The sequence below is a fragment of the Rhipicephalus sanguineus genome, chromosome 1 (genome assembly GCF_013339695.2).
Source record: "Rhipicephalus sanguineus isolate Rsan-2018 chromosome 1, BIME_Rsan_1.4, whole genome shotgun sequence".
Lineage (NCBI taxonomy): Eukaryota > Metazoa > Arthropoda > Arachnida > Ixodida > Ixodidae > Rhipicephalus > Rhipicephalus sanguineus.
Window position 1 is genome coordinate 256,668,784 of NC_051176.1, and position 27,141 is coordinate 256,695,924.

Consider the following 27,141-nt stretch of genomic DNA (forward strand, 5'->3'; position numbering starts at 1 on the left):
ATTTTGGTGTACATCGAGCTAGCGAAGCGGCCGCGAATGCATCATGAGCGTGGCAATTAAATCGTGACATACATGACAAGCATGTCATGGTTTTCATCTTACCAACTTTCTTTCATTCATGTTCTTCATAGAGTCACATCGCGCAATACCAATTTTGATGTATATCAATTCTACTGAAACTGCCGCTAGCGCATCATGACCGTGGCATGTAAATCAGGTCGTACATGACTTGCATGTCATGATTTTCATGCTACCACGTCTCACTTACGTTCGTCATACTGTCGTGTCGCGTAACACCAATTTTGGTGTATATCACGCAAGCGAAACGGACGCGAATGCACCATGAGCGTGGCATGTAAATCATGACATACATGTCATGGATGTCATGGTTTTCATGCTACCACCTGTTATTCATGTTCTTCATAAAGTCACATCGCACAGCACCAATTTTGGTGTATATCAATCTAGCGAAACGGCCGCGAGTGCGCCATGAGCGTGGCATGTAAATCATGTCATACATGACATGCATATCATGATTTTCATGTTACCACGTGTCAGTTATGTTCGTCATACAGAAATGTCTCGTCATACCAGTTTTCGTATGTATACCTTCATTTAAACGGCCACGAGCACCCTGAGACCATGTCATGTAAATCATGCTGCACATGACATGCGCGTCATGATTTTCATGTTAGGACCTGTCATTAAGTTCGTCATGAACTCTTGTCACGCCGTACCAATTTTGGTATATATGAAATTAACGGAACGGCCGCAAGAGCCCAAAGGCCGTGGAATGTAAATCATGCTGTTCATGACATGCGTGTCATGATTTTCATGATATGACCTGTCATTTATGTTCGTGATAAGGCCATGTTATGACACACCGATTTTGGTACACATCCGATTAACGGAACGGCCAGGGAGCCCAAAGGCCGTGGAATGTAAATCATGCTGTTCATGACATGCGTGTCATGATTTTCATGATATGACCTGTCATTTATGTTCGTAATAAGGCCATGTTATGACGCACCAATTTTGGTATACATCCGATTAACGAAACGGCCAGGAGAGCACAAAGTCGTAGGCGGCTAGATAGATAGATAGATAGATAGATAGATAGATAGATAAATAGATAGATAGATAGATAGATAGATAGATAGATAGATAGATAGATAGATAGATAGATAGATAGATAGATAGATAGATAGATAGACAGATAGATAGACAGATAGATAGATAGATAGATAGATAGATAGATAGATAGATAGATAGATAGATAGATAGATAGATAGATAGATAGATAGATAGATAGATAGATAGATAGATAGATAGATACGCTCAAAGTCGCAGAAGTTCGCTAAGAAATGCTTCGCATTTAAAAGAGTGTGTGTGACTCCTTTCGGGGAGTCTTGACTTGCCACGCATATGACTCTCTTTAAAGAGGCACGTCAACTCTCTTTGGAGATCATTATACTCTCTTCGGAGAGTAGTGTGACCCACAACAGAGTTAACGTGCATGTTTAAAGAGAGTCACATACGTGGCAAGTCAAGACTCCCCGAAAAGAGTCACACATACTCTTTTTTCTCTTAGAGTGCACGCGGCCACATGGACATTTTGAACTTTATGATCGTGAAATTTTGTGCAAAAAGTGTTTTGTGTAAGCGCTATCCAGCCGGCGGTGGTGCATCAGCACTTCAAAAGCTGTGCTTCTATTTAACGTTAAAGGAATCCGGCATTCATGAGAAGGATCAATGTGAAATATGTCTAAAGATCTTGAATTTCCATCGAACCATGTCGCTCTGCAATCACGGGCTGATATCTGTCGTAGTATGTGCCGTAATTCACCCTGTGTTATAGGTAGTCATGAGGTAAAATTTTTCCTATGTGCTTGTCTGGCTGCTTCATCTGCAGTCACATTTGCAGGGCCGTTGCAGTGGCCAGGTATTCACTGGGATAGTATTGTGTGGTTTTGCTCGCTTGCTTTTGTAAGTTTCTTCATTGCTTCGTAAATTAAAGCCGAATTTTTCGTATTGATGTCAAAATTAAGTGACGATAAAACTGCCTGTGAATTACAGAACATTACCCATTTATTTGCTTCTGTTAATGAATGAATGCATTATAACATACCCAATACTGCAAATAATTCTGCTGCAGTTGACGATGTCGTGTAAGACAATTTAAATGTCTTGATTTGCTTCCATTCCAGAATCACGGCCGTAGATGAATTAGTCTGACATTAACCGTCTGTGCATGCATGAATATAACCAGGATACCGATGTATATCTGGTATAAGGCCATTTGTTGAGCTGCTAGCATAACATTTCTAGCTTGCGAATGATTCCTTCTGTAGAAAGTTCAATAGTAGGGGCTAGAAGTCGGCATGTTAGATAAGACACATCGGAGCTCCAATATTCACGCCTTGGTAGAAGTTTTTCGGACTCCTCAACGACGGTATTGATGCAAGCTCTGTTTCTCTCAGTGGGTGCCACAGCTAGTGGATGGTTTTGTGATATACTAAAACACGGAAGTAGTGTCGACAGCATTCGACTGCCCTCATCACAGGAAACGGGGAGTGTCGTGCCACGGCAATTACTGAGGCGCTCGAGGTTGCACGAGGAACTCCTAAGCATATTCTGAGGCCCATGGCTATTAATCGCTGAAGCTGCTCCTCCGAAGAACGGGAGAGCCCATGCAGAAGTGGTGAAGGATATACGATCTTTTGTTTTATCAGCGAATTATGCACTGTCATTAGCGACGACACTGACCCACTCCATGTTGTGCCTGCAACACGTAGAAGAACAGTAATTCTTGCGTTTACTTGTTCTTCAAGGGTTTTTATATGGCAGTTCCAAGAGTTGTCTGTCGAGTGCGATACCAAGAAATGTGTGTTGTTTTACTATGGTCAGAAGTTATCCGTCAAGACACAGCTGAAAGTCTTTTAAATGTTTTATGTTGAAAAGTAGCGCAGCCCTCTTAGCGTAAGACAGTTTCATTCCTATTTCCTTTACGAATTCGCCCACAATGTTTAGGCCTTCCTGCAAAGTGGTTTTAAAATGGCTGGCGCATGCTACTGCATACCGAATGTTTGACGTCAACCGCCATGCATACAGAAGATCGCAAACCGGTGCACAAAAGAATGCGAAAGGAGTACAAAAGAACCCAAGCAGTGCGTTGCATTTTGGGTAACGCAAAGATGCTTGGGCGAGCTATTTCTAAAACTCGCTATTATAAATGCATTAAGCGAGAAATACTTAACTCCAGCTGCTGGGTCATCGACGCTGCCGTCATTTGTAAAACTGTGGTGAGCTAAGACGGAAGATCACTTGTCTGCAGCTAAATAAGAGAATTTATAACAGAAGCACTGAGAAGTAGCACAGTCGGTGATGATTCATTATTTATTCACGCAGCGCGACACATTGGGAACACTACAGGATGAACAGAAAAGACACGACTTGCGCGCATTCTGTCTGTTCTCCGTTCGGTCTATAGTGTCCCTGTCGCGTGTGTCTTTTCCAGGACACGTGACCTGGTTAACTCGTATCTGTTTGCAGCAATCTACTGAGTGTCGTGACTCACCTTCCAAATGTACGTGCGTCTGACGGACGCCGCTGCAGCTCGAGTTTCCTCTTCGAACAGTGGGGTGGCCGAGCGTGAACTTTGCACCTCGCTGCGAGGTTCAATTCCGACGGTGTCGTCTTTGCTGATGCACCTTGCCATGGCCTCTGCGACAGCGTCTGCATCTTCGAGAAAACGGCTCGTGTTCACCGCAGACACCTGGCTTCATCACGCCGGCAGTCGAACTCTGGCGCATTGTTGGATCTTATTGTGCACAGTTGCCCGCGGCTAGCGACCCCCTCTCCGTCTAGGGATCTAGGGACCTCCCTAGCAGTGAGAAAGGCATATAACCGAGTGCATGATATAACTTGTGGTTCTTTTCTCCTGCTCTCCTTATGTGATAAAGCGTTATGTTCGCCACAACATGTGACGTTCCTGCTCTTGTCGCCACTTCTCTGGTAAATTAACAACGTTCGCACGCCAGCTTCGCTACGAAGCTTCGTCAGAAGCCTCTATCAGCCACGCATGAGAGGAATAACACCTAATTGCTTTGGCAATTTTTCATGAAACACGTTCCCACTAAAAGAAGTAAAGAAAAAGTGAAAGGAAGAGAAAGAATGAGGGAAATGGAGGCATTGTCTTCTGTTGCACCATGGGTTGTTTCGGGCATCCCAAGCTTGGGATGCTGCAGCGAGGATCGAAAAGCTGGAGAAAATAGACCGCACAGTGCTTTTGCAACAGCAACTGAAGCGTTTTGCTACAACGCAGCTCACTGGTGGGCAACACAGCTGGCTGGGAAGCATGTACCAGTATGCACGTGCTATGTTACGGTCGGCGACTGCCATAATCAGACTACAGAAAAAAAAAAAAAGCTGCGTTCATCGTTCAGCCTACGTTCGCTATATGTCAGCATAGCTCAGACGTCGAGCACTGCTCCACTACCGTGATCCCGAGAATCGCCACAAACACGTCGGAGAACAAGATACGGGGACGTCTTGGCTTGACCTTCTTTATGGTTCGGGCAGACGCAGTGGCTTCTTGGGTTTCACACCTTGTTTCTTTTGCTAGTCGCGCTTCGGACACAACGGCGTTACAGGGTTGCGACCGTGCAGGAGACCTCTGACGTGCCGGACGATATCAGAACCCGGCGGTGCGGTGCCAACCAGCGGGCGGTCCGCGGAACCTGACCGCGCTGATTGGTCAAGCGGGGGCCGGCCACTTGTGCACGCGCGCCGGCGGCCGTAAGCTCGCGCTGCGCTGTCCTTGAGTGCCAGTCCTTCAAAAACAGAGACCGCGTGGCCCGCCGCTTAGAGCTTTCCCCGTTGCTGCCTCTAACCATGAAGCTTGCGTGTCTCCTGGTTTTCGCGGCCGGCGCCGCCGCGCGCAGCATACACCAGTGCGGCGAGGCGAGCACCTTACGCCAGCTACACGTCGTGAGTAACCGATCAACGCCAGCCCGTTAATCTTCTTTTCTTCTTCTTCTTCTCAATGCATGCGGTCGCTCGGCGGTGCGGCACTTTTTGTCTCCCCTCGTGGCCAATTTTCTCTCTCCGATGCAAATGTGTAGCCTGGTGCGTTCGCAAGTAGCCCGCCGCCGCAACTGTTGCGCGCGGGGACTGTACCGCCCGTTTCGTTACGAATAACTCACATAAGTGGACCTTTAGCTTCACAACTTGCCGTTTAGAGCTTGGCAGGCAGGTGTCTCACTGTCGACAGTATGAAGCTAGTTGCACTGCATGCCGTGTTGGTGTTGAAGACAGCTGGCAGCAGGGAAAATAACATGAACGAACTGATTCGCCACTATTTATCACAAGCGGGTGTGTTATGTTACCGTGATCATGTAGTGCGCGCTTCTCGCGCATACTTTTAGTAGTGTTTTGCGAGGTGCAATGCGGCTGGGGAAAGTTTATGTCAATCACATTTTTCTATCTCTGGTTTTTTATCTATGAAAAGAAAATAAGCGTTTCGATTATTGCTGCGCTTTGTACGTTTACGTGGACGAGAGGGCTGCATGTGCACGTTCTCTTGTCCGTTGCTGTTCTTAAGCTACAAAACTGCGTGTCCTTTATACGATCTCGCCCTTGCCACCCAAAAAAGAAATGATTTCGACATGCGGCAAAATTGGCTTTGATTTTACGGCGCACATTTCTGATTTAGTACTATTCCATGCACAAGTGTATTATACTTTTGAAAGTTAACAAACCATCTGTTAAGGGTGCTGAATTACGCATAAAATAACGAAGAAGGTTGCAGTTGGTGAGTGGAAACACAGCTGAGCAATTTAGTTCCTTGCCTTTTGTAAAGGAATCACCGCAACTAAACAAAAATATTTAGTAATACAGCACTCCCGGCCGGCAACCCAGATACTATCAACGTCACTTCAGATTCTCACCCCGCTGGAAATGTGATCAAGAACAAGGGGTGCGGATGGGATTGTTGGCTTCGTGGTTCGTTAGCCCAGAGCGATTAATTAAAATTAGTCAATATGTAGCAATTAACGCCTGTCATTTCACTAGCGCTATCTGTGGAAATCTGGACTTGAGAAACGCGCGTGAAAGGTGACTTGAAAATCATTATCCTTTTATTCGTACTGTTAACTTCCATGTTTTCTTTCACTAATTACTGTTCATAAGTAGTTAGTCTATGCGAAACCACTGTAAGTTTTAAATCTGTTGTTAACCTACACGCCTCGTTTCTGCACTCAAAGCTACCTCGCTGCTTCGACGTGCTCCATCAGTTATTATCACGCACCAATAACGGATGGTACACGGACCTGCGGGGCTGGCATGGCGCGGACCCACTTCATTTTCCCTTCTATGGCCTTCGTCTGGCATCACGAACGCCGGAACCTCTGAGTGCTTGACTGTGGCAAAAACAATTGCAATGGCGCGATTAGTACTGCTTTCCCTGGGAACCGCTACGGTAGACCAGTGGTTACGGCTCTGCGTTTGCCGAGGCCACGGCGGCCGCATTCTTATAGGTGCGAAGGCAAAAACGCACGTTCGGTTCACGGCGAACCCCAGGTGGTCGAACATTAACCCGGAGTCCCACATCGCGGCGTGGCTCATAATTAGTGGTCGTTACGACTCGTATTGTGCCAGAATTATAATTTCAAATAATTTTATGTGCTACTCAAGGTGAAGTACGCTGGTAGTGTAATCATATGTATAGTTGTCTCTATTGATCTAAAGCTACGTCGTTGCGAAGGCATGAGTATACCCGCGTGGGGTTAAGCTTGTATACGTGTGTGTTCCTAGTTTCTATTTTGTCAATATTTAGCCCAAAGAACACAAACCACTGGAACTAATTTGTTTTTATTTCCAAGTAAAAACAAGTGCATGACTTATTTAGCACCAACTAAAAGAAAAACCTGGGACATAACGATTCCAAAACCACAATATCATTCTCAGGGAACTCCGTAGAGGGGCCGGGGGGGGGGGGGTGCTCCGGGATAATTTTGATCACGCAGAGTTAACGCGCGTCTTAAAATATGTGAGCATTTTCGCAGTTCAGCTCCATTAAAATGTGATTGGCTAGGATCCAAATCGTGACTGCGAGCTCATCAGCGCAACGCCATAGCGAGCTGCTATGCTACCACGGCAGGTTTAGCGCCATTTCATGCCATAGATCTAACGTCAATCTTGAACTCACAGCTTTAAGGATTCGCGCACCGTAGTTTTACGCAGTTACGCGAGCATTCCAGCGATTGCGCGCGCGTTTCGTGACGTGGTGTCACTATTCCTTCAATACATACTCTCACCTCCATTACGGGCACAAATACTGAACATGCCTCTACAAATTAGCAGCACTGATAGTTGGGCGAGTTGGTAAGAGTTCATGATTATGAAACGGCGCAACAAAAAGACACGCAACACTGACGATGAAGAAGACACGAAGACAGCTGCCGGACTCTCAGCTAATCTTTATTCACCTCGACACACCTTTTTTTATACCCACACGTGGTCACGTACAGCATGAAAAACACGAAGGAAACAAAGGATATCAAATATGCCTATTAAAAACATTGTATTTGAATAGGAATATTTGATATATTTTGTTTGCTTCGTGTTTTTCATGCTGTGTTTGACCACGTGTGGGCATAAAAAAGTGTGTCGAAGTGAATAAACGTTAGTTGAGAGTCCGGCACCTGTCTTCGTGTCTTCTTCATCGTCAGTGTTGCGTGTCGTTTCGTTGCGCCGTTTCATAATCATGATGCCTATACAAATTAGGAATGTGCAAGCGTTTACACACACACACACACACACACACACACACACATATATATATATATATATATAATGAAAAGATTATTCTGCTCCTGCCATCTGCCCGCACGGTTCTAGGTCTCTCGCTCGCCGACACACGCACTGTTATAGCGGACCTAACCTCAATCCCTATAACTAGCAACAGTGTTGCGGGAGACCAATGAAACAGCTGCGCAAACAGTCCGAGAGCACTTGGCCATGCTGCAGGCACGCGACGACACTGTCACACTAACAGCATCAGCAGAACAAAGTTCCACGGCGCACTTTGCATGCCATACACTGCGACAAAGACACACATGCGCATTGCACACGAAAATATAGTATACACAGGATGGCCTACAGCACAGCGCGGGAGCATCTATAGGGTAAAGTAGAAATAGAGCGCTGTGCTAAACGCCGTCATGAACCAAAACCAACTCGCCCAAGCTTCTATTTTACTACACACAGACAGCACTTCGTATGCATTAACTAATAAAACAATTGTAAGGTCAGTATAAGCAAGAATAAGTTTATGTAAATAGTGTCCTTTCCAGCAATGCATTTCGTAAATAACGCAATGAAACTTCTTTTGCATAAAAAAAAGAGAAGACTCTTCGCTCTTAACCGGTAGCTGAAAAACTGTAGAATTTTTTTTTTCATAGCTAAAATCACATTTTTTTTAGCAGCGAAGCTGTTTAAGCTAGAAGTTGTGCCGGCCGTCGTTTCAGAAAACTCGGAGGGTGTGCGCGGCAGAAAGCGGGTATGTGCTCCTAGCAAGCATAGCCATGCATGCTATAGTACAGCAAGGGCTTGGGAGGAGTGATGTGAATGTGCGGAGGGGGAGGGTAAAGCCTCGCATAGCCTTGCACATTTTTTTATAGTCTAGCGAAGAAATGAGAAAGGGACGTGGGGTTGAAGAATACCGATGTCAGGGTGAGGAGAATGAAAAGGAGGAGGTGGGAGGGTGAACCATGGCATAGCCATGTACAATATGGCATAGCAAGGGGTGGGAAAGAGTGGTGAGGAGGAGTGATGCGAGGGTTAGAAGGAGGGAAAGGAGGAGAGAGGGCAATTTAGATAGAGGTAAAGAAAGAAACAAACAAAGATGAAAGAAAGAATAAGATGAATAAAGAAAGTCTGCGTTCTCCAGATGGTGGCGCTTGCTTACCAGCTCCCCCGTTTACTCGGATTTCACAGCCGTGGAACCGGCTTTAATTTTTTCACTCGACAGTCTTCATGTTTGCGTGTAGTATAATTTGTTAGATTTTAGTTCGGACCGTGATTCTAGCGACTTAATATTAATATAACCTAGCCCAAGTTTGTATTTATGGCACAAATCATGAGTGTACATCACACTAGCATGATACCGTTAATGAAAACGAGCAGATAAGGAATGCAGGGAAGGTATAGGGGACGTTAACTGTAGTGTTTTAATTGTATTGTAGTAATTGCGATATAGATCGGAAGAAAGTAAAGTGGACGGAGGAACGAACCTGCAACCTTCGGAAACTGCCTTCGGACCCTGACCAGGTTCGGTACGCGCCGGCGGAAAGCTTTTTCGTCCACTTTACTTTGTTCACATCTATATCACACTTACTACAATACAATTAAAACACTACAATTAACGCCCCCTATACCTCTCTTGGCTTCATTATCTGCTGGTTTTGATTAAAGTTGTGTCAAACAAAACAAAACGAGCACTCAAAGTTCTCTTCCTTCGTTTCGCATAATACTGCGTTTTATAAAAATTGCAATGGTGTGAAAATGTTATGGCGCTTTAGATATTACGCAAAGCCCCCACTATCGCAATAGAGAGAGCGTGTTAATATTTCGATAGGTGATTCCTCCCGAATTGAGCAATCCGTAATTTATAAGTGGTAAAAAAATGTGCGTTGTAAAAAGCATGTTGGCGGATTTAGGGCAACCGAAAGAAATGTTGCGTACAGTACCACTCGTTTTTGAGAGTCAAGTAGAATCACATGGTTTACGTGGTCCACCCATGCCATGTGTTTTCCAAAGGACATTCCCATTGTCCGGTTAATGACAGTGTATATAGCTCTACATATATGTAATTTAGCTTCATTAGCGCGATTTCAGCAGTGTTGCTTCGAGGTGGAAACAATACCGCCTTAGTTTTCGCGGTTAAACGTGGCGAAGTGGTGTAATATGACTTACTTTCAAGAGAGCATTTGCCAGTGGTATTCAATGAATTTGGCATGGATGTAATCCTTTGGCACACTCGACGGCTGAGCCCAATGTCGCGGGATCGAACCGGGCCAAGGCGGCCGCATTTTGATGGGGAAGAAACGTTAGAGGCCCGTGTGTTTAGATTGTGTTTAGATTTAGGTGCACGTTAAAGAACCACAGGTGGTCGAAATTTCCGGAGTCCTCAACTACGGCCTCCCTCATAATCATATTGCGGTTTTCAGACGTAAAACCCCAGCAATTATTATTATTATTATTATTATTATTATTATTATTATTATTATTATTATTATTATTATTATTATTATTATGCTTAGGCACATGATAAGTGTAAGCATGACACTTTGCTTCCGCAAAGATCACGAACCTCGGAATACGCTGACAGATCTTCGTCACTATAGTTTCACGTAAAGCAATGTTTGAGTTCCTGCAAGGACCATTTCGCAATTTAAATTCCGATATTACGAATTGCTTTACAAATAGAGCGAATGATCTAAGAGAGCTAGAAACCATAGCAGACAAGTACAATACTAGTTTTCACTCTATTACTGTGTTCACGATAAAAAGTTGCAGAGGATCCCTAAGCCTATTCTTGTGAGATGAAAAGACGGAAGCGTTTATTTTAGCTGCATTGATGCTTCGTTCTGTTATGCTCTATTTAATCACACAGACAGCCCACTGTAAGAACAATATATGTCCCATAGATTGCTCTCAGTGATGGCCTACACTTCACCCAAGAAGCCGGCTCGGGGTTCGGGGACCGCGTGCAATGTGCGCTCGCTGTTTGTATTTTTTAAACAGACAGTGCCTGTAAACAATATCATGCTTTCCTTTTGCACAAGATTATTTTGACAGAAAAAGACGCCACTCATTTCGGGAGTACTTACACAAATGCCCAAAATGGTTCCCGTGAGATGTTTCTCTTGAGAGTCGCCAGTCTTAACCAATGAGGAGCGCTCCACGTTATTCCTCATATACTATACACAAGCGCGCGAGGCACTTCCGGTAGATGACGACTCCGTAACTCCTCGCCCCCAATACTCCATTTTTTTTCTCAAAATAACGTGAAAGCATGAAACTTCATAATGGCTGCGTTTCGGAACGTGTAAGATAATGGGAAGCAGCGTCGCGGTTAATTTTAATCGTGAAAACACATCCGCTTGTGAGAATTAAAAAAAAAAAAAACAGTCGCGTTTTCAATTGCTTTTCTTATTCACGTCCTGGTTCTTCATTTCTGTTTTATAGCTTAATGAAAAGCGCCAATACAATTCCAAGTCCTTTAATCGCCGCTTGCGTGGCCACTGCACAGTTTTCGAACTATTTATGGCCCTGACCACAGAGAGCCGCGGAGTCGACAACTGTGACGTGTATAACTTACGGTCAACCGACTCGACGCCGCCGGCGTGAAAGGGTAGACGGCGATCGCGCCGCTCTATCGGCCGTCGGTGTCGAAGCACACCCTTCGGCAGAAGCGTCTCGTATCCGCCGCCCATTTCGCGCCTCGGCCGAAGCGGCAGCGCCTGTAGAAAGCACGTCAGCGCGCGCGCGCTGGACGCCCGAGCGGCAGCGGCGGCGGTGCGTGAAATACGTGTTGAAATACGAGCGGCGCTCGCGCGCAAGTATTCAGCGGCCAAGCAGGTCGTTCATCACGCGCACTGCTCGCTGAAAAGAATGCCGTCTTTGGAGCTGTATTTGGGGGCGCTGTGTCGCGTCTCGCGATCGGCGTACAGAGCTTTCGCGCGCGCCCGTCCAAGGGGCGGCGCGTTCCTCGAACCGCCCCGCGAACCGCATGTCCGAATCGCCGGATTTTCTTTACAATTCAGATTGGCCACCCACCCACCGTTTCTGTAAATGAAGTAAGGGACACGTAGATGAGAATGAATGTGACTTGTTCCGAGCACCGATACTATGCCTGACACATATGGGGCAGCAATAATGCGATTTTCATAGCGCGCACCCTTTATTGCCGTTATAGAAAACGCGTACTACATGCGCATATGCGAACATGCAGTTAATTTAGCATCAATCCGCAGAGCCTTTAGCTCCAGTCAAGCGGCAGGCGTTGCTTCCTCTTAGTCGGAGAGGCTACTTTAGGCACGGTTCACGCCGTGCAACATGTACAGACTTGGTCACAGGTTCTCCCACCCGGCGGCTTGCGTATAGCGTCCCCAGCGATCTCGCTTGAATATTTACCGCGGCTTGTGCGGGCATTCCTGGCACACCGAAGCCCTGGAAGGTCGCAACGAAGCACCCTCTGATCTTTTCGTTTGGATAGGCGTGCATATTTGCACAGCATTGCGAATAAGCACGAGCCTCACCACATTGTTGGGAGCCAGATTCGGCGATGAGCGCTTTACAGTTTGCATATATGCTCTCGACAAAGGGTGTAGCGTTACGCCAGAATAAATTCGAGTGAAAAAATAAAGGCGAACACCAAGTGAAGCACTTATTTATGCTTTCCTTCACTTGAAATCTGCATACGTGCAATTGGGATGTGAATACGTGATAAATACAACTCGGAAACTACAGCTCCTGCTAATGAATGGGATTAACCGTCATGTACGGGCGATGCCGAAAGGAGCGATCTCTACGTTTTCCTTACCATATCCGCGCTTAGCTTCTGATATGATTGTGCCATACACGGACCGTTTAGCAGCTCCCGGCGCAGTTAATCGAAACGGCTTACGTTCTCTGACGAGTATACCCCTCTAGATTTACTCAGCCTGCGTGAAATGTCACCGGTTTGTCTTTTGCAGATGTTTCGCCATGGAGACCGCACACCAACATCGTTGTATCCCAATGATCCAAACTCGCCCAGTGATTTTCCAGAAGGCCTTGGTCACATAACCCACGTGAGTATATATATAGCTTGACAATTCATTTCCTTGAGGCGTGGTGCTATTCAGTGTTTTGATGGTTCTAAAACAGTGATATAACACCGCAGGGAGGCTACGACTAATCGAGCTCATGCGCGCCATATTACGTCAATTCGCTACGCGTCAACGCGCTGAGCATAGTACTCTGCTGAAGTCATGACTAAGTGCCCGAAATTCGTATGTCAATAGAAGAGAGCAGCCTTTCGATGTTCTCACAAGTGAAAGCGTTTGAACCTTGGAAGATGTTTTGAATTATATATGTTTCTTACAGGGGCGTAGCCAGGAAGAGGGGGGGGGTACACCGGGCCCGTGCCCCCCCCCCCCCCCTGATTTTTTTTTTTTTTTGCTATGGCATACAGAGCCCAAAATGGCACTTGACCACATCTGCTTGCCCGGCCTCCACTTCAAATCAAGGAGGTGCCCCCCACCCCCGAAAAATATTTCTGCCTACGCCCCTGGTTTCTTAGCACGAAAGTGTTCTATGCCGGGCGCCACGAAAAACTGACTGACATCATTTCCATCACAGAACCAACTGAACTAACGTCAGTTAAGCCGTTTACTTACCTTTCGATAAAACAAAGCAAAGAAAAAGAAACTCAAGGTTCCCTCATGCATTCGCCTAAGATGACGAAAGCCAGGGGAAAGCCACCTTCTTTTTCTTATATATATATATATATATATATATATATATATATATATAGTTCAAAAAAATCAAGCACGTAGGAAAAATTGTTCTGTAAAGGACTGACGTTTCGTCCGCGGGACCGGCCTTCGTCGGAGTGATGCGAACATGCGACGGTAACGCAATATAAAATGCGCAGTAACGTATCATAGCGCTGTTAATGGCTGACAAGCGGTTGTTAAAAGCACGTGGGGAAACAGTGCGCGTGATAGGACAAGAAAAAACGAGAGTACACGCGTGCGCACTTGCGCAAGACAAAACGAATAAAAGAGTAAAAAATGATTAACAATGAGTAAAAAATGATGAAGCCACATAACGTGTGTGTCACCGGCACAAACATCAATAGCACGTCATAGGTACAACAGCGAACAAGTTATCGATAAACATAAAACTCGGGCTTTAAGAGAATTTGCTCCGAGCAGTCAGACTTTTATGCAAACTGCGTACTACTCCGCGAATCTTTGATCCAGCAGGAATACCCACCCCGCATTGTTGAGGATGCCGTCAAAAGAGCCAATGCGCTGAATCGCAAGGATTTGTTCAGCGCTAAAAAGCAACTATCCGTTCAGGCACAAAGTAATCTAGTTCTAACACACTCAGCATCGGTGCCAAACGTTTCCTCAATTCTCAAAATACATTTCAACATACTAGCGCAGAGTGCTCATCTTAAAGTAATCTTTCCATTGCCACCTCGGGTAGTCTTGAGACGGTCTCGCAATCTGCATGACATCCTAACTTCATCTAAAACAAGGGTTCCCGATAACGTCGGTTGTCGACCTTGCAAAAAACCACGATGCAAGGTTTGCGCGCATACGACGACGTCACACATTGCTAAAAGCACTGCTTCTGATTTATTCTATAAAATTAAAGGAAATTTTACGTGTGACACTTACAATTGCATCGATTTGCTCGAATGTTCCGTCTGCAAATTACAGTACATTGGACAAACCGAAACGCCCTTCAGATATCGGTTCAACAACCACAAGTGTCATGCTGCCACCATTCCTAACCTTCCGCTATCAAAACACGTGCACATTCCGGGCCACTCATTTGATAATATTACAGCTATACAATCCTTCAATCTGGTTTCCGTTCCCACCACGAAAGAGAGCTTCGAGAATCGTATTTAATCTATAAGTTTAAAGCCGTCACATGTGGTATGAATGAAAGCGCTGGCAAACTTTCATTTTTACCCATTTAGTTTCCTAAACACTCTTGACTACCCCCGCTATTATTTCCGCTATGCTTTCACGCAGATAGATTAGTTCCCTGTTTGAGCTTTGTCGGATTATGACAAGATGTTACACCCGCGTTTATGTTTATCGATAACTTGCTCGCAGTTGTACCTATGACGTGCTATTGATGTTTGTGCCGGTGACACACACGTTATGTGGCTTCATCATTTTTTACTCATTGTTAATCATTTTTTACTCTTTTATTCGTTTTGTCTTGCGCAAGTGCGCACGCGTGTACTCTCGTTTTTTCTTGTCCTATCACGCGCACTGTTTCCCCACGTGCTTTTAACAACCGCTTGTCAGCCATTAACAGCGCTATGATACGTTACTGCGCATTTTATATTGCGTTACCGTCGCATGTTCGCATCACTCCGACGAAGGCCGGTCCCGCGGACGAAACGTCAGTCCTTTACAGAACAATTTTTCCTACGTGCTTGATTTTTTTGAACTTTTACTTCCGGGTCCTTTGTTAGCACTTCATTGTTTTCATATATATATATATATATATATATATATATATATATATATATATATATATATATATATATATATATATATATATATATATATATATATATATATATATATATATATATATATTGCTGCGTGCACTTCCACCATTTATTATAGGAACAAATATTGTAGCACGCCCAGGTGATCACCTGTCTTCGTACACACTCCCCAAACCATGAAATCAGGGCGCGGAGAAAAAAAAATGAGGAGAAAGGGGAAAACGTGCGTCTCAAAAGACATTCGAAGCACTAATTTCGAATGCGTTACCAGTAGAAGCGAGTGTTTATAAACAAAAGAAAAAAATCCCGTTTGTTGGATAAAGAAGGAGAGCGTGATTAGCATGCGGTGGGCTCTAAGAATTCCGCTCTCCCCTGTCACGCAGCAAAAGTAATCAAGGCACCGCAGCGAGGCGGTCAGCGACTCAAGAGTTCGCATTACGTACTTGATGCAGCAGCAGAGATCCAATAGCAGTATCCAACACTAAAAAAAAAATGAAAAAAAAAAAACAGTGATAAATGCCCCTCGGTGAGCGGTTGTCGGCGTCCCCTCCTGTGCCCCTCTCGGAGACAATTTTGTCCGTTTCTGCCTGCGTGCACAATTTCACTTTAATCTCTCCCCCTGTCCCTCCTCCTTCGACTTACTTCAATGGTGTTATCATAGAGAAGGAGAGAGAGATAAAAAAAGACACCAAAGAACGAGCAAATACGCCGTGATGCACGTTTGGCGACGGGAGGCATAAATCACTCGCCACAGTTGTTCTGCCGTGGCTCTACTTAAATTTTACAGCATTATATTTCAAGCGAAGGCCGAGGCGTGCGGAGTGGCGCGATTTTTCACGCACCCATTAACTATACCCCGCGGCCATTATCGCGTGTCACACGACGCCTACCGCGCCCCTCGCTGTCGCTCCTTCGGCGTCGCTGTTGCACGTGGGACCGCGTGTGTATGGGAGTCGTCGACCGGCTGCTGCGGAATTTGGCAGGCGGGCTTTCCTCCGGCGTGCTTCAGCCGTTCAGCCGTTCGATTGCGTCAATTGCATTTCCTGGCATCAAACAACGGCAAGCCGCTCATCCTTCGGTTGACGTGATCGACGGAAATACTTGGCGAGTGTTTGTCCGCTCGTATAATTGCATATCGGCTGGACTCTGTAGGACTACTCATTCATGAATGATCGACGTTCGATCCCTCGGGCCACATTATGGCGTGATTCCTGAACACGTATGGCCGGCAATAGGCTAAGCTTTAACAACTTTGTCGAGAATATATATGCTCACGAAATCGGCCAGAAATAGCTCTGAATCCTCGCTCAACCATCGAGGCATCTTCGGGGAGCGGGCAGCTCCTGCAAACGTTCCGTGAACGTTGTGTCGTACTTGCTATCAGGTGCAGTTCGGGAAGTTTTTGTCCGCGCAGAAGTAGCGAACCAAAATAATTTGAGGACGATTATCGCGTAAAAGTTATATTTGAAGCGGATAACTTCACTGTTAACACATAGAACTGCGAAAAAAAAAAAACAAAAAAACCCCAGCGTCGTCTAGAAAGTGGCAGGCGCATCCAAGCCCATTGATTTGTCATTAGCGGTGTAAAGTTTTGATTACGCAATCCCCGCGCATGGAGCACAAGCTCTTAATGCCCCACGTGCTGCCGTTCGTTTCGCCGATCTGATGAGCGCAGCTCTGGAGCTTATAGATTTATGTTCACCCAGGCCAGTTAGCGCTAGCTGGTTGCGAAATGTGTACACGGAACGTGAGGTGTCGAAGTCTCTTGCACGGTAATAAACATCATAATATTGCGCGAACACTTTCGTTTGTTATTTCTCGGTGCCGGTGAGCTGTGGTAATGTGCGGTTGAAACTATGTAAAACAAGGTCTGTATTTCCGAAAGCGTCTCTTACGTAAGTGTCGTCCGCCGTCGTCGCGGCGATCGTCTCGTTAATAAAGAGATTTAAGTGGTCCTTTTCAGACTGCTTTGCTCAGACCACTGTATCATAATTTACTTAAGTAACTTGCGCGCACCCGCACAGCTGAATTTGCTAGCACGACGCTCACGCCGGCAGCGAAAGTCAGAACGCCGCCTCTTCTATCTGCGTCCAAGTCCATTGAGGGCAGGCGTGAGGGTGTGTCCATTCGGACTGTCGTTTTGTAACCAAACAGACAGCATGTCACTAGCGTCGCTAGCGTCTGTTGTAGGTGCGCTTATCGAATGACGTAAAATCCGCAGCGCTTGCGTCGTGTCTTTTCTTTGTGGGACGTCTTGTGTGTTTGCGCTGTAACTTTAACCCTAGAAATCAGCACAGTTTGTCTGCACTGTCTCGTAGCGACACTGCACTAGCACATTTTATAATGTCGATCGCTGTGACGCCTATAGTTAACCACGAAGTAAGGCAATTATTTTAGCGCGAGAGGTTTGCAATTCCCAAGTGTCTTGTTCAGCCGCGGATGGCACTTGCGTAAGAAATATGTTGTGAATGTACGCCTTGGATGTCGCCGTGCCATTGCCAGTGTTTTAAGCAAGGCTGATCAGTAGCGTACAGTTTTGCAGTAGTATATCCCGCTCGTTTCATTTAGAACAGTGGACAAATACATTTCTTGTCTATCGAACAGTGCTAGGCGCGAAGCTGGAAAGTTAGGAAATGCACGTTATTAAAGGTATGCCTACAAGAGAACACTGAGGTAGGGGGAAAATCGCCAAAGAAGTCTGAAGCGCGAGATGTAAGGCCATATCATTTTCTTTTTCAGAAAGGCAAGAACGACCAGTACAACTTGGGAAAATATCTGAGGACAAAGTACGAAGACTTTTTGACGTACGATCCCAATGAAGTAAGTTTTTTTTATTTTGTACAGCTTTTTTTTAATAAAATATTTCTGTTGCGCAAAACGGGAATCTTAACCGGGCGAAACTAATGCGCGAGCAATCATAATCTTTAAACTACCTTGCTTTTGTGTAAATCTTGTTAATAAAAACATCTCTAGCGCGATAGCGTTTCACGCGAGCTCCACCAAGAATTAAATGACGTCGTTTCTGTAGCTGAAACGAATCACCAAATCAGTTCGCTTTTTTTAGTTGTTAAAAAAAGAGGGGGGGGGGATTTTCTGCTGTGCTATAGTTTCTTCGGGGGACTTACATGCCCTTTCGTTACTGGCGCAGAGTGTTCCTTTTTGGTGAACGAATTTTGGGTGGGACAGTGATGCCTATGGGTGGTGAGAGAGAAAACGAGGGAGAAATGTAATTGGGAAAGGCAGGAAAGTTAACCGGAAAATAAATATCCCGTTTGCTACCCTGCTCTGGGGAAGGGGTAAGGGGAGACATAAAAATTACACCATTTCCCGCTAAAGGGGACCATGAGGCGATGCGAAGCCGGAGCACTTGCACGATCGCGTTCCGCTGGCGTTCTTTGGGCATGCTACCGACCTCGCGTCGTGGAACGCGAAGAGGAACGCTACGCGCGTCTTGTCTTAACGCAGTCGGCAGGCGTGCGAGAGGGGGGCAGCGTAGGAGACGAGAGAGGGGGGGGGGAGGGGACGCGCATGCGCTGGTGCTCATCGCGGCGTTGCGCAGGAGAGAATTTCGGCATGTCTAGCCCGCGTTTCAGAAGAAGAGTGGAAAGGGGAGGGGAAGTGGAGAGGGGAGGGGGAGAGGGAAAGTGGAGAGGGCGAGGGGAGGTGAGCGGAGAGGGTATGCGCATGCGCAGTAAGGGTGGTCACGCCGCGCACCACCACCACCACCACCACCGGATTGAACTCCGCCATAAGATACTTCGCATCTAAAAAGGAAAATAAGAATGAGATAGGGAGGGAGGTGAGTAGAAACACACACACTCAGGAGTGTCATAGTCGTTCAACGAGGCGGGTCGCTGGCAGAAACTTCAGCAGCACCTTCGACGCTTTCTGGCGTGAAGCTTGTATTTGTTCTTAGGCTGCAGCCGACTATATACAGTTCAGGTACATATTTAGCGCAAGAAGGTTTGGATCTAGCTATTCGGTGGTACGTTATAAACTAAATAATAAAAATAAATATAGACAACTCGGTCATATTACTCAGAGTGACCGCGTAGCAGACGTAACAGAGTGACCGCGTTTCCTGCGCGCCGGGCGGCGTAAGTTTTGATATGGCCATTGAAAATTGGTTGATGAATATCTCAAATTACGCGCAACTTTCGTGATTTACAAAGAAATGGGTTCGCTATAAATTGTCATGGACTACAACTTCCGTGTTCATAATATAAAGAACTGCGCTAAAGTCAATAATTAAAACGTTAGTTAGCGAGCTTTTGTGAGTTACTTCATGTCCCTTTAGCATGCGGCAAAGTACTGCCGCCTCGACGGAGACTTCACGTGCGAGAACGATAGGGGCCTGACTGTCACAGGATTTTTACAAAAACTCTGCATCGTCTAAAAAACGAAATACTCTGTATATTAACCACGTTCATTTTCATAATTTGAAGGACCATTGTCGAATGAGTAGTCTATTTCGCAATTTGAGATATCTTGAGGCGTACTTGTGGCTGTGGCAGGGACCACATGACTGCAAAAGCGGTCTTTGATGATTTGCGACAACTCCTGAAAAAATGCAGCTTATTGCCTCTTGTTGAGTCGTTGCAGCGAAAAGTTAGACGCACGGACGAAGGAAAGAAACACGAAGACAGTGCTGTCCGCGCGTCTAATTTTTCGCTGCAACCACTCAACATGCAAGTTCACCAACTAGCCCAGTTACAAACCATTTTAATGTCCCTGCAATGGCAGCGCTGCAGTATAGTTATCGATGGGGAATTCGAGAGAGGTGTCAAATGTGGGCTGTTAGGTTGCCAACTGTGACATACGTTGGAGCCTAATGGTCATTAGTGAACATGATGGTTGCGTGAGCTAAACACACCGAGGTGGTTCTCAACATCTGTGCCCCCACCCGTAGTATCTGTACTTGTAGGTATTCAAAGGTGCATTAACTCGACATAGGGCGGGTGTCGTGGGTTAGTGAACGATGTACTAACTCTAGTTCATCATCGTCAGATGCGAGCAAGAAGCTCTGGCCGAGAGCGGTGCCTGGAGAGCATCCAGACCAACCTGTACGGCCTCTATCCACCGCGGGACAAGAAAGTTTGGAACAGCGAAGTTGACTGGCAACCTGTACCCATACAAACAATGCCCGTTGACTTGGATGGCGTGAGTTTACGTTTCTATCGTATTGCATTATGTGTGATGTGTGAACGAGTCCTTCGATGACGGACTCACTGCAATCGACAAACTTTGGAAGACTTTCGGGCGAAAATTTAGCCTTTCTGAGCGAAAACGCCAAGAAGCGCCAATTCGAGACCACCATTCACGGACGCACTTTACAGATGCTGTACGAAGATGCAATATGCCCCGCCGATGACGAGGAGCTGGACCGAATCCGTGAGTCACCGGAAGGCGCTGAGGTGCTGAAGAGCAATGCGGTGAGTTCGAAGTTTTGGTCTTCTCTCTTCGCTCAACGTGCGGTTCATTTTGATTTAGGGTTAAAAGAGGTCACAAGGAATACACGACACGCATAGCAGGCTTCTTTTATAAACGCTTGTATAATTTGCTAGGAGGTCGTCTTTCGGTTAAACAGTACAGCTTCTTTCCTTCTCACTGATTTTGAGGCACAGGCCGGCAAGTAATTCAAATAATTCCATTACGCATTTTGTTTGTGAGGAAGTCAAGAATATATTCATTGTTCTTACCAAATCACACAGTTTTAAATGCGGTAATGCTTCCAGTCTTGCTAGCTGTGTGTTACCGGTCATTGACATCAGCTCTAGTTCACGTCGTTTTGAGTAGTGTAGTATGCATCTCAGCATGAAAACTTCTAAAGAGACCAATAAATAAGTTATCCTCTTTCCTGTATCGAAAGGTAAACGATCATGCATTTATTATGGTTACCTTCTCTGTCTCTCATACTCCTTTCATTTTTTAAAATCCAGGCTTTCTAATCTTTACAAAACAGTCTCTGGCGGAGCCACGCTTGCGCTACACGACGGAGGCAGTTTTGCTCATCCTCCATGAAAACTGACCTCACGAATGGTATTCTTGTTGCAGAACTTGATGAGGACGTTGCAGCAGCTCTCTGGCAAGAAAATGACGGACTGGGTCAGCGTGCGGGATCTGCTGGACACTCTGACAATCGAGGTACGTCAAGTACTACACTGAGCACGTTTTTTTTTTTTAATTCATGCAAACATGGGGGCTGATATTTGTTACCACGTGTTACCAATATATATATATATATATATATATATATATATATATATATATATATATATATATATATATATTATATATATATATATATATATATATATATATATATATATATATATGCTTCCATTTCGGGATGTGCTAGCAAATACAACATTCACCTTATTCTGTGTCCCTTAAGCTGGCATTAATGTTCATCTTATGTTCTCTTCGCACAGAGGAGTCGCAACTTCAAGATTCCAGACTGGGCGCTGCCACTTTGGGGCAACATGACTAGGGTAGCGAAATACACGACCATACTGAATTACAACAGCACTCTGCATAATAGACTGCGAGCTGGTAAGATTCTTAGCTGCCTTTTCTTCAAAGCACTTGCTTATTTCAGTGGTCCCGTATGCCATATCATTCCACGCGTGCTGCTTCAGTCAGTTCGAGAAGAAACCAATGATTTGCCTTAACGTATGAACCGAATAAGCTATGGCAACGCAAAGGCTACAAAAACATTCGAGTATGAATGCTACTGAGAAACGATGCCAGGTGAAACACTAGTGGCTAACCGTGAAATGTATACCTGCATTACACAACTTGTTGCTGGGTTAGTTGCCTTGTGCTTGGTGGTGGTGTATAAGACGCGGAATCATGTGAGGGAGACAGGAAAGCGCGTACGTTCTGTCTCATTGTTCTCGTCACGTCATTTCGCAGTCTTTTTGCGATGTTGGCATGTCTTCGAACCAATTAACTGTTACAGCTAAATCGCTTCTGCCGGGGATGCGACCTTGGCGTGACTTAGTGGCATCCCGTTGCAGAAAACTACTCTTTCATATTCATCGAAATAATGACTGCGCGTCCATATAAAGTACAGTCTCCTCGAGTGGTAGAGGAAATCTTGTAGCTATACCGGCTTGGACGCTAACCGGTTGTTCCTCCTAAATGCGGTCGACCCTGTTCATAGGTGCACATGGCCAAGAATATAGGCCTGCAATGGTAGTTCACTTTGGATGAAATTATGGTATAGGTACTTGCATGTGATTTAATTACAAGACTTTCAACTCAGCGTAACAATCGCTTTTATATCTTGTCCTCATTTGCGTATTGCGAATGTCCAAAATTTCAGTGTAGCGTGTGTTCCTGCGGCGACTCTATATGAATGTTAAGGTTAGGGGAATCGAGACGAAATGCCACTTTTTGAATGACGAAATCCGTCACAGGGGCGAACAACAAGAAAACGTCTTGTCGTGTAATTTGGGAGCCTAATCTAAGATTTGTTAATTAACTACGTATTTATCAGTGACTGGCAGCCAGTGCGATTCGGGCGTTTGTAGGTAATGACGAACTCATTAAAAATCGGCTTTTAAAACGAAACAAGATACCTGATTGAAATCGCGCTGTGATATCTCTCTCATTCTTCACCCGCTATTGTTTTTCTATATACTTCTCTTTTTCTACAGTGGACTGGCATTCTGCCCTTTCTGATAGCGCTAGCCAGATGCTATGTTTCTCTTCTCTTGCGCTCGTCTCCCAATTAAAGGATGATTGCAAATCCCACGACACGAGCTACGGCAAGAACACGTGGCGGCAACTAAGTGCCATTGGTGAAAAAAAAAGAGAAAGAAACACCGACAAAGGGACCTCGATGCACACACCCATTTAAATCTGCTGTCCGGCCAGCGCCGACGTATATTCGTTCCTTTATCATTCTTTTTCAGATGACAGACACAAAGCTAACCGTGGACCGCCATCCGAGATAGTCTCGCATAGATACTATTGTTGTCTGTATAAGTGCAAGGAAGCACGGTATGCACGGAGCAAGAGGGACTAGATAGGGGTTGTCCCTTGTGCTCCGTATAAACGCTTCTCTTGCGTCTGCTTATAGCGACAACGAATCCATGCCGACTAGCTCAACTTTCAATATAGGCTTCGAGTAGGTAGGCTCGGCGCTCCGACCGTCATGCTATGTAACGTCACCTGTTCCGTCACGCCGTCATGTGACGCCACCACGCATCGTTATCCCGAAGCTCGACGCTTTCGATTCTGCGCTGAAGATGAGTCGCAAATCATCGTGCCACGTTGTTCTTATTAAGTCTTTTGGGTTTTCAAAAAGCCGAAAGCTATGAGGTCGTTGTTAGTTACCAACGTTTAATCAGCTAATGGCGGCCTAACGTTGCTCACAAAAGGTTAATTAGTGAATCTCTCTGAATTAGGCTGCTGAATGAATCGACAGGGAGTGTTCTTTTGTCAGCTATTGTTGTGAATCTTGTCATGAAAAAAAAAGAGAGAAAGAAGTGCCATTCATTCGAAGCCTCAATTTTAATAGTTAGGTACAGTCACCGCTGAATACCAGGTATAACGGCAGTTTAATTTTTGCTTCCCTGGAACAATTCTCGTGCAGGTCTGATGATCCGAGAAATCCTGCGGCACTCTGACGACGTCATAAATGGAAACTCGAACGTGAAGTTGTACATGTACGCTGCGGTATGTCTTTTCGCCTTTTTCTTTATGCAGTATATACACGCATGAGAAACTGTGGAATACGTAAAAGTTCGCATTGGATGATTATTCGTATCGTAGTCACATTGGATGCTTAAGCAGAGTCGTGTGCCGCTGTCGCTGGACTTGACAGTAGTGCGCGTTGCGTTGGGCATTCGTGTGCGTGTGTGTCTGAATCACTCTCGCTCGAAGCGCAGATCCCTCGAAAGGTAGGGTGCGCGGACGTGTGCTTCAAACGTAGTCCGTTTTCCGGTCCATACTTTGTAGACACGATCGCCCACTGAGTGATCTACGCGCCGCTCTTGTTTGTTTTCGATGCCCAAATCTGGTGAGGGGCACTTTAAAGTTTCTCTTCTATTCTTGCGGCACAGGCTCCGCACCAGTAGCAATAAAACGGCTAAACAAATTTACGGAATTAGCAAACGTAATTAGATGCGTATTAACCAGAGAGGGAGCTAGTACAACTCCAAATACCGTTGTTATACCACTCGCGGCGGCTTACGGCGTCTTCGAGGCTTCCGCTAGAAAATACAGCGAATATACAGCCGTAGCTGCTTATATGCTGCAGGCTATCTGTCGTTTAATGTCACTGACCATTTCTGTGGGTTATCCCGATTCAACGTAGTGGCTTTTGCCGGAAACGAGACTGGCAAGTTCAAGCTGCTGGCGAAATCAAACACGAGAAGCCTTCTCCTCATGAGCGCTCACAGTAGCGGCCTGCATTTCGATGGGGTACGAAATGCAAAAACATGCGTGAACCTATAGATTTAGGTGCACTTTAAGGAACCCCGGGCTGTCGAGGTTAATACAAAGTACCCTGCTATGGCGTGCCTCGTAATCATATTGTCGTCTTGCCGCGTAAAACCCCATAATGTTATTCTTTTTTTTCAATGTATTGCGGACTTCAGAAACTTGAGAAAAAAGTGGTTCACATTTGGGCTGTCTACGGCAATCAAAGCAGCAAGTATGCTTTGACAGTTTCAGTAACAAAAATGTCTATTTTTAGAAATACTGTAGGACTACGCGCTTATATTACTCGCGCCAAAGGCAATTAAATTTCACTTGGATATTAACATATGAGAAAAGAAGAGAACACAAGAGAAGTAGCGCTGTCAATCAACACATACGAAAAATAGCGCTGTTAATAAGCGCACTGTATTCCATCGAGTCATGCTGGTGATTTCACAGACATCCCTGCGTGCTTCAAGCCACTAGCTCTGAAATATAACCAGTATCAGAGCGAAACTTGGATACCTCTTTGTTTACCTTGTTAAGCGCTTATCGAGGGCATATTTTAAATGTGCGCTTAGGCTACGGACTTATGTCGAAAAAGAAAAGCTTTGTTGCACAGAGACACGCCTTGTTAACAACGGACAGACGACGATAAATATTGCGGTCTCTTCGTCCTTGAACGACTGCTTAGTGATTGCTTAGCGGTTAATCTGATTGCACTCGAGCGCATCATTCGCCAAGTGTTGCTCTGTGTTAGTACAGATTCATGAAAAATATAGTACCAAAAATATGTTTGACAATCTTGTTGTCACGAGCGTTCGCGTTACTTAGTTTTTGAGCGATATAACGCAGGAAGGTTCTCAATCAGGCGCGATTACTTTCGCTCAAGTTGTGATGTCATACTTCGTCATCCTTTAGCTGCAGCGCAATGTTCTTCTAAGTTGCACTTTTAGGCTACGCTGCCTCGTATTTGATCTTCGCGCCCTTTCCAGACTCGGTTACTGACAACATTCATTGCCTTGCAGCACGACGTCCTGATCGCCGCATTCACGTCCGCATTCGGAGTGTTCAACCAGCTGGCGGTGCCGTCATCGACAGCGGTCATCACCGAACTGCATGAAGACGCCGACGGCAACTTCTACATCCAGATGCTCTTCAAGAACGACACAACGCGCAAGCCTTACAGGCTCGAGATCCCCGGCTGCGAAGGGTTCCGCTGCAACCTGAAAACCTTTAAGGCAATCGCCAAGCCTTACGCCGTTGAGGACTGGCGCCAGGAGTGCGGCCTCGAACCGCTACCCGGCGGCATCAACCTGTTCCCTTGAAGATGATTGTACTATAGTAGACCGCCTTGATGTCGGTGGCACGGTCGAATTACATTAATTAAAGCAGCTATCCGGTTGCTGAGGTCCATAAAGCCTTTGCGAAGGCTATTTTTTTTCACTAGAAGAGCGCTATATTTTTGGTGCCTTTTACCCCATCTTCAGAATAAACTTTTTAAAAAATACACACGGCCAACTGCATGGTGTCTATATTAGGGAGACTGCAACACGCTCGTGTTAAAACATCTATGTGGTCAGCAACAGCATTTATATGCTATATTTGTTCTATTTATAGTCTAACTCGCCCAACCTTACACACTGCTGATGGACCATCAACCATCCCATGCCACATTGTGCATTTGGTCAGTATCTGCCTATGTGATACGAACACCGCTTTGCGTAAAAGCGGCTCTACATATCCAACTTCGAGCGTTTCAATGTTACTCTTTTAGAGACGCACGTGGTACACTTATGTGATCACTTGTGTAACTCACAAGTGCAAACATCAATCCAGACGAGGAGCAGTAAGAACACTATTACGAGTATACTACACGTACGCTGCGTATTTTCCATTTGGGTGACTCTCTAAAGCAAGAGTTGCGCCAGCTTCGCATGGCGAGTGGCTCGGTCGCAGTTACGTTTCTTTTGCTTGGAGCAGGAATGCATGAAGGTGCGTTTTATTCGAAGTTCAGGGTGTGCGGAGAGAGAAACATATAAAGCATACAAGATTTCGTAAAATTGAAGCCGGCACCTAACCCTTACTGCACATTCACTCAAAACGTATACAGCTAGACACTCATTCTTTACGTAAATATTCAACCGAGTAGCGTGGATTTGAAGCTGCAGCTGGACTGGCTTGTTGGAGCTCCTATTTACCCCACACGAGAGCAGGGTAGCAAACCGGAAACTCTCATCTGATTAACCACCTCGCCTTTCTTTTGTTCTTTGTCATCGCGGGGACTTCCTCCGCGGTGAACGCCGTCAGCTCGGGGACACAGAGCCTTCAGAGCGGGATGTTATTAGTGCGAGCACTTCGGGGGGTGGCGACGTGCCTGGCACCACGTCCAGGACTCGATA

The 27,141-nt window shown here is 45.5% G+C and overlaps 1 protein-coding gene across 1 annotated transcript; it reads left to right on the plus strand.

Annotated features, from left to right (window-relative positions):
• Positions 1-4,792: 4,792 nt before the first annotated feature.
• Positions 4,793-26,187, plus strand: LOC119378549 (testicular acid phosphatase homolog). Its single transcript, XM_037647647.2, has 9 exons — positions 4,793-4,989; positions 12,762-12,857; positions 18,050-18,130; positions 20,318-20,470; positions 20,647-20,742; positions 21,365-21,454; positions 21,742-21,862; positions 23,913-23,995; positions 25,768-26,187. Exons 1-9 carry the CDS (start codon positions 4,894-4,896, stop codon positions 26,065-26,067), a joined length of 1,116 nt encoding a protein of 371 aa, XP_037503575.1. The 5' UTR covers positions 4,793-4,893; the 3' UTR covers positions 26,068-26,187.
• Positions 26,188-27,141: the final 954 nt, after the last annotated feature.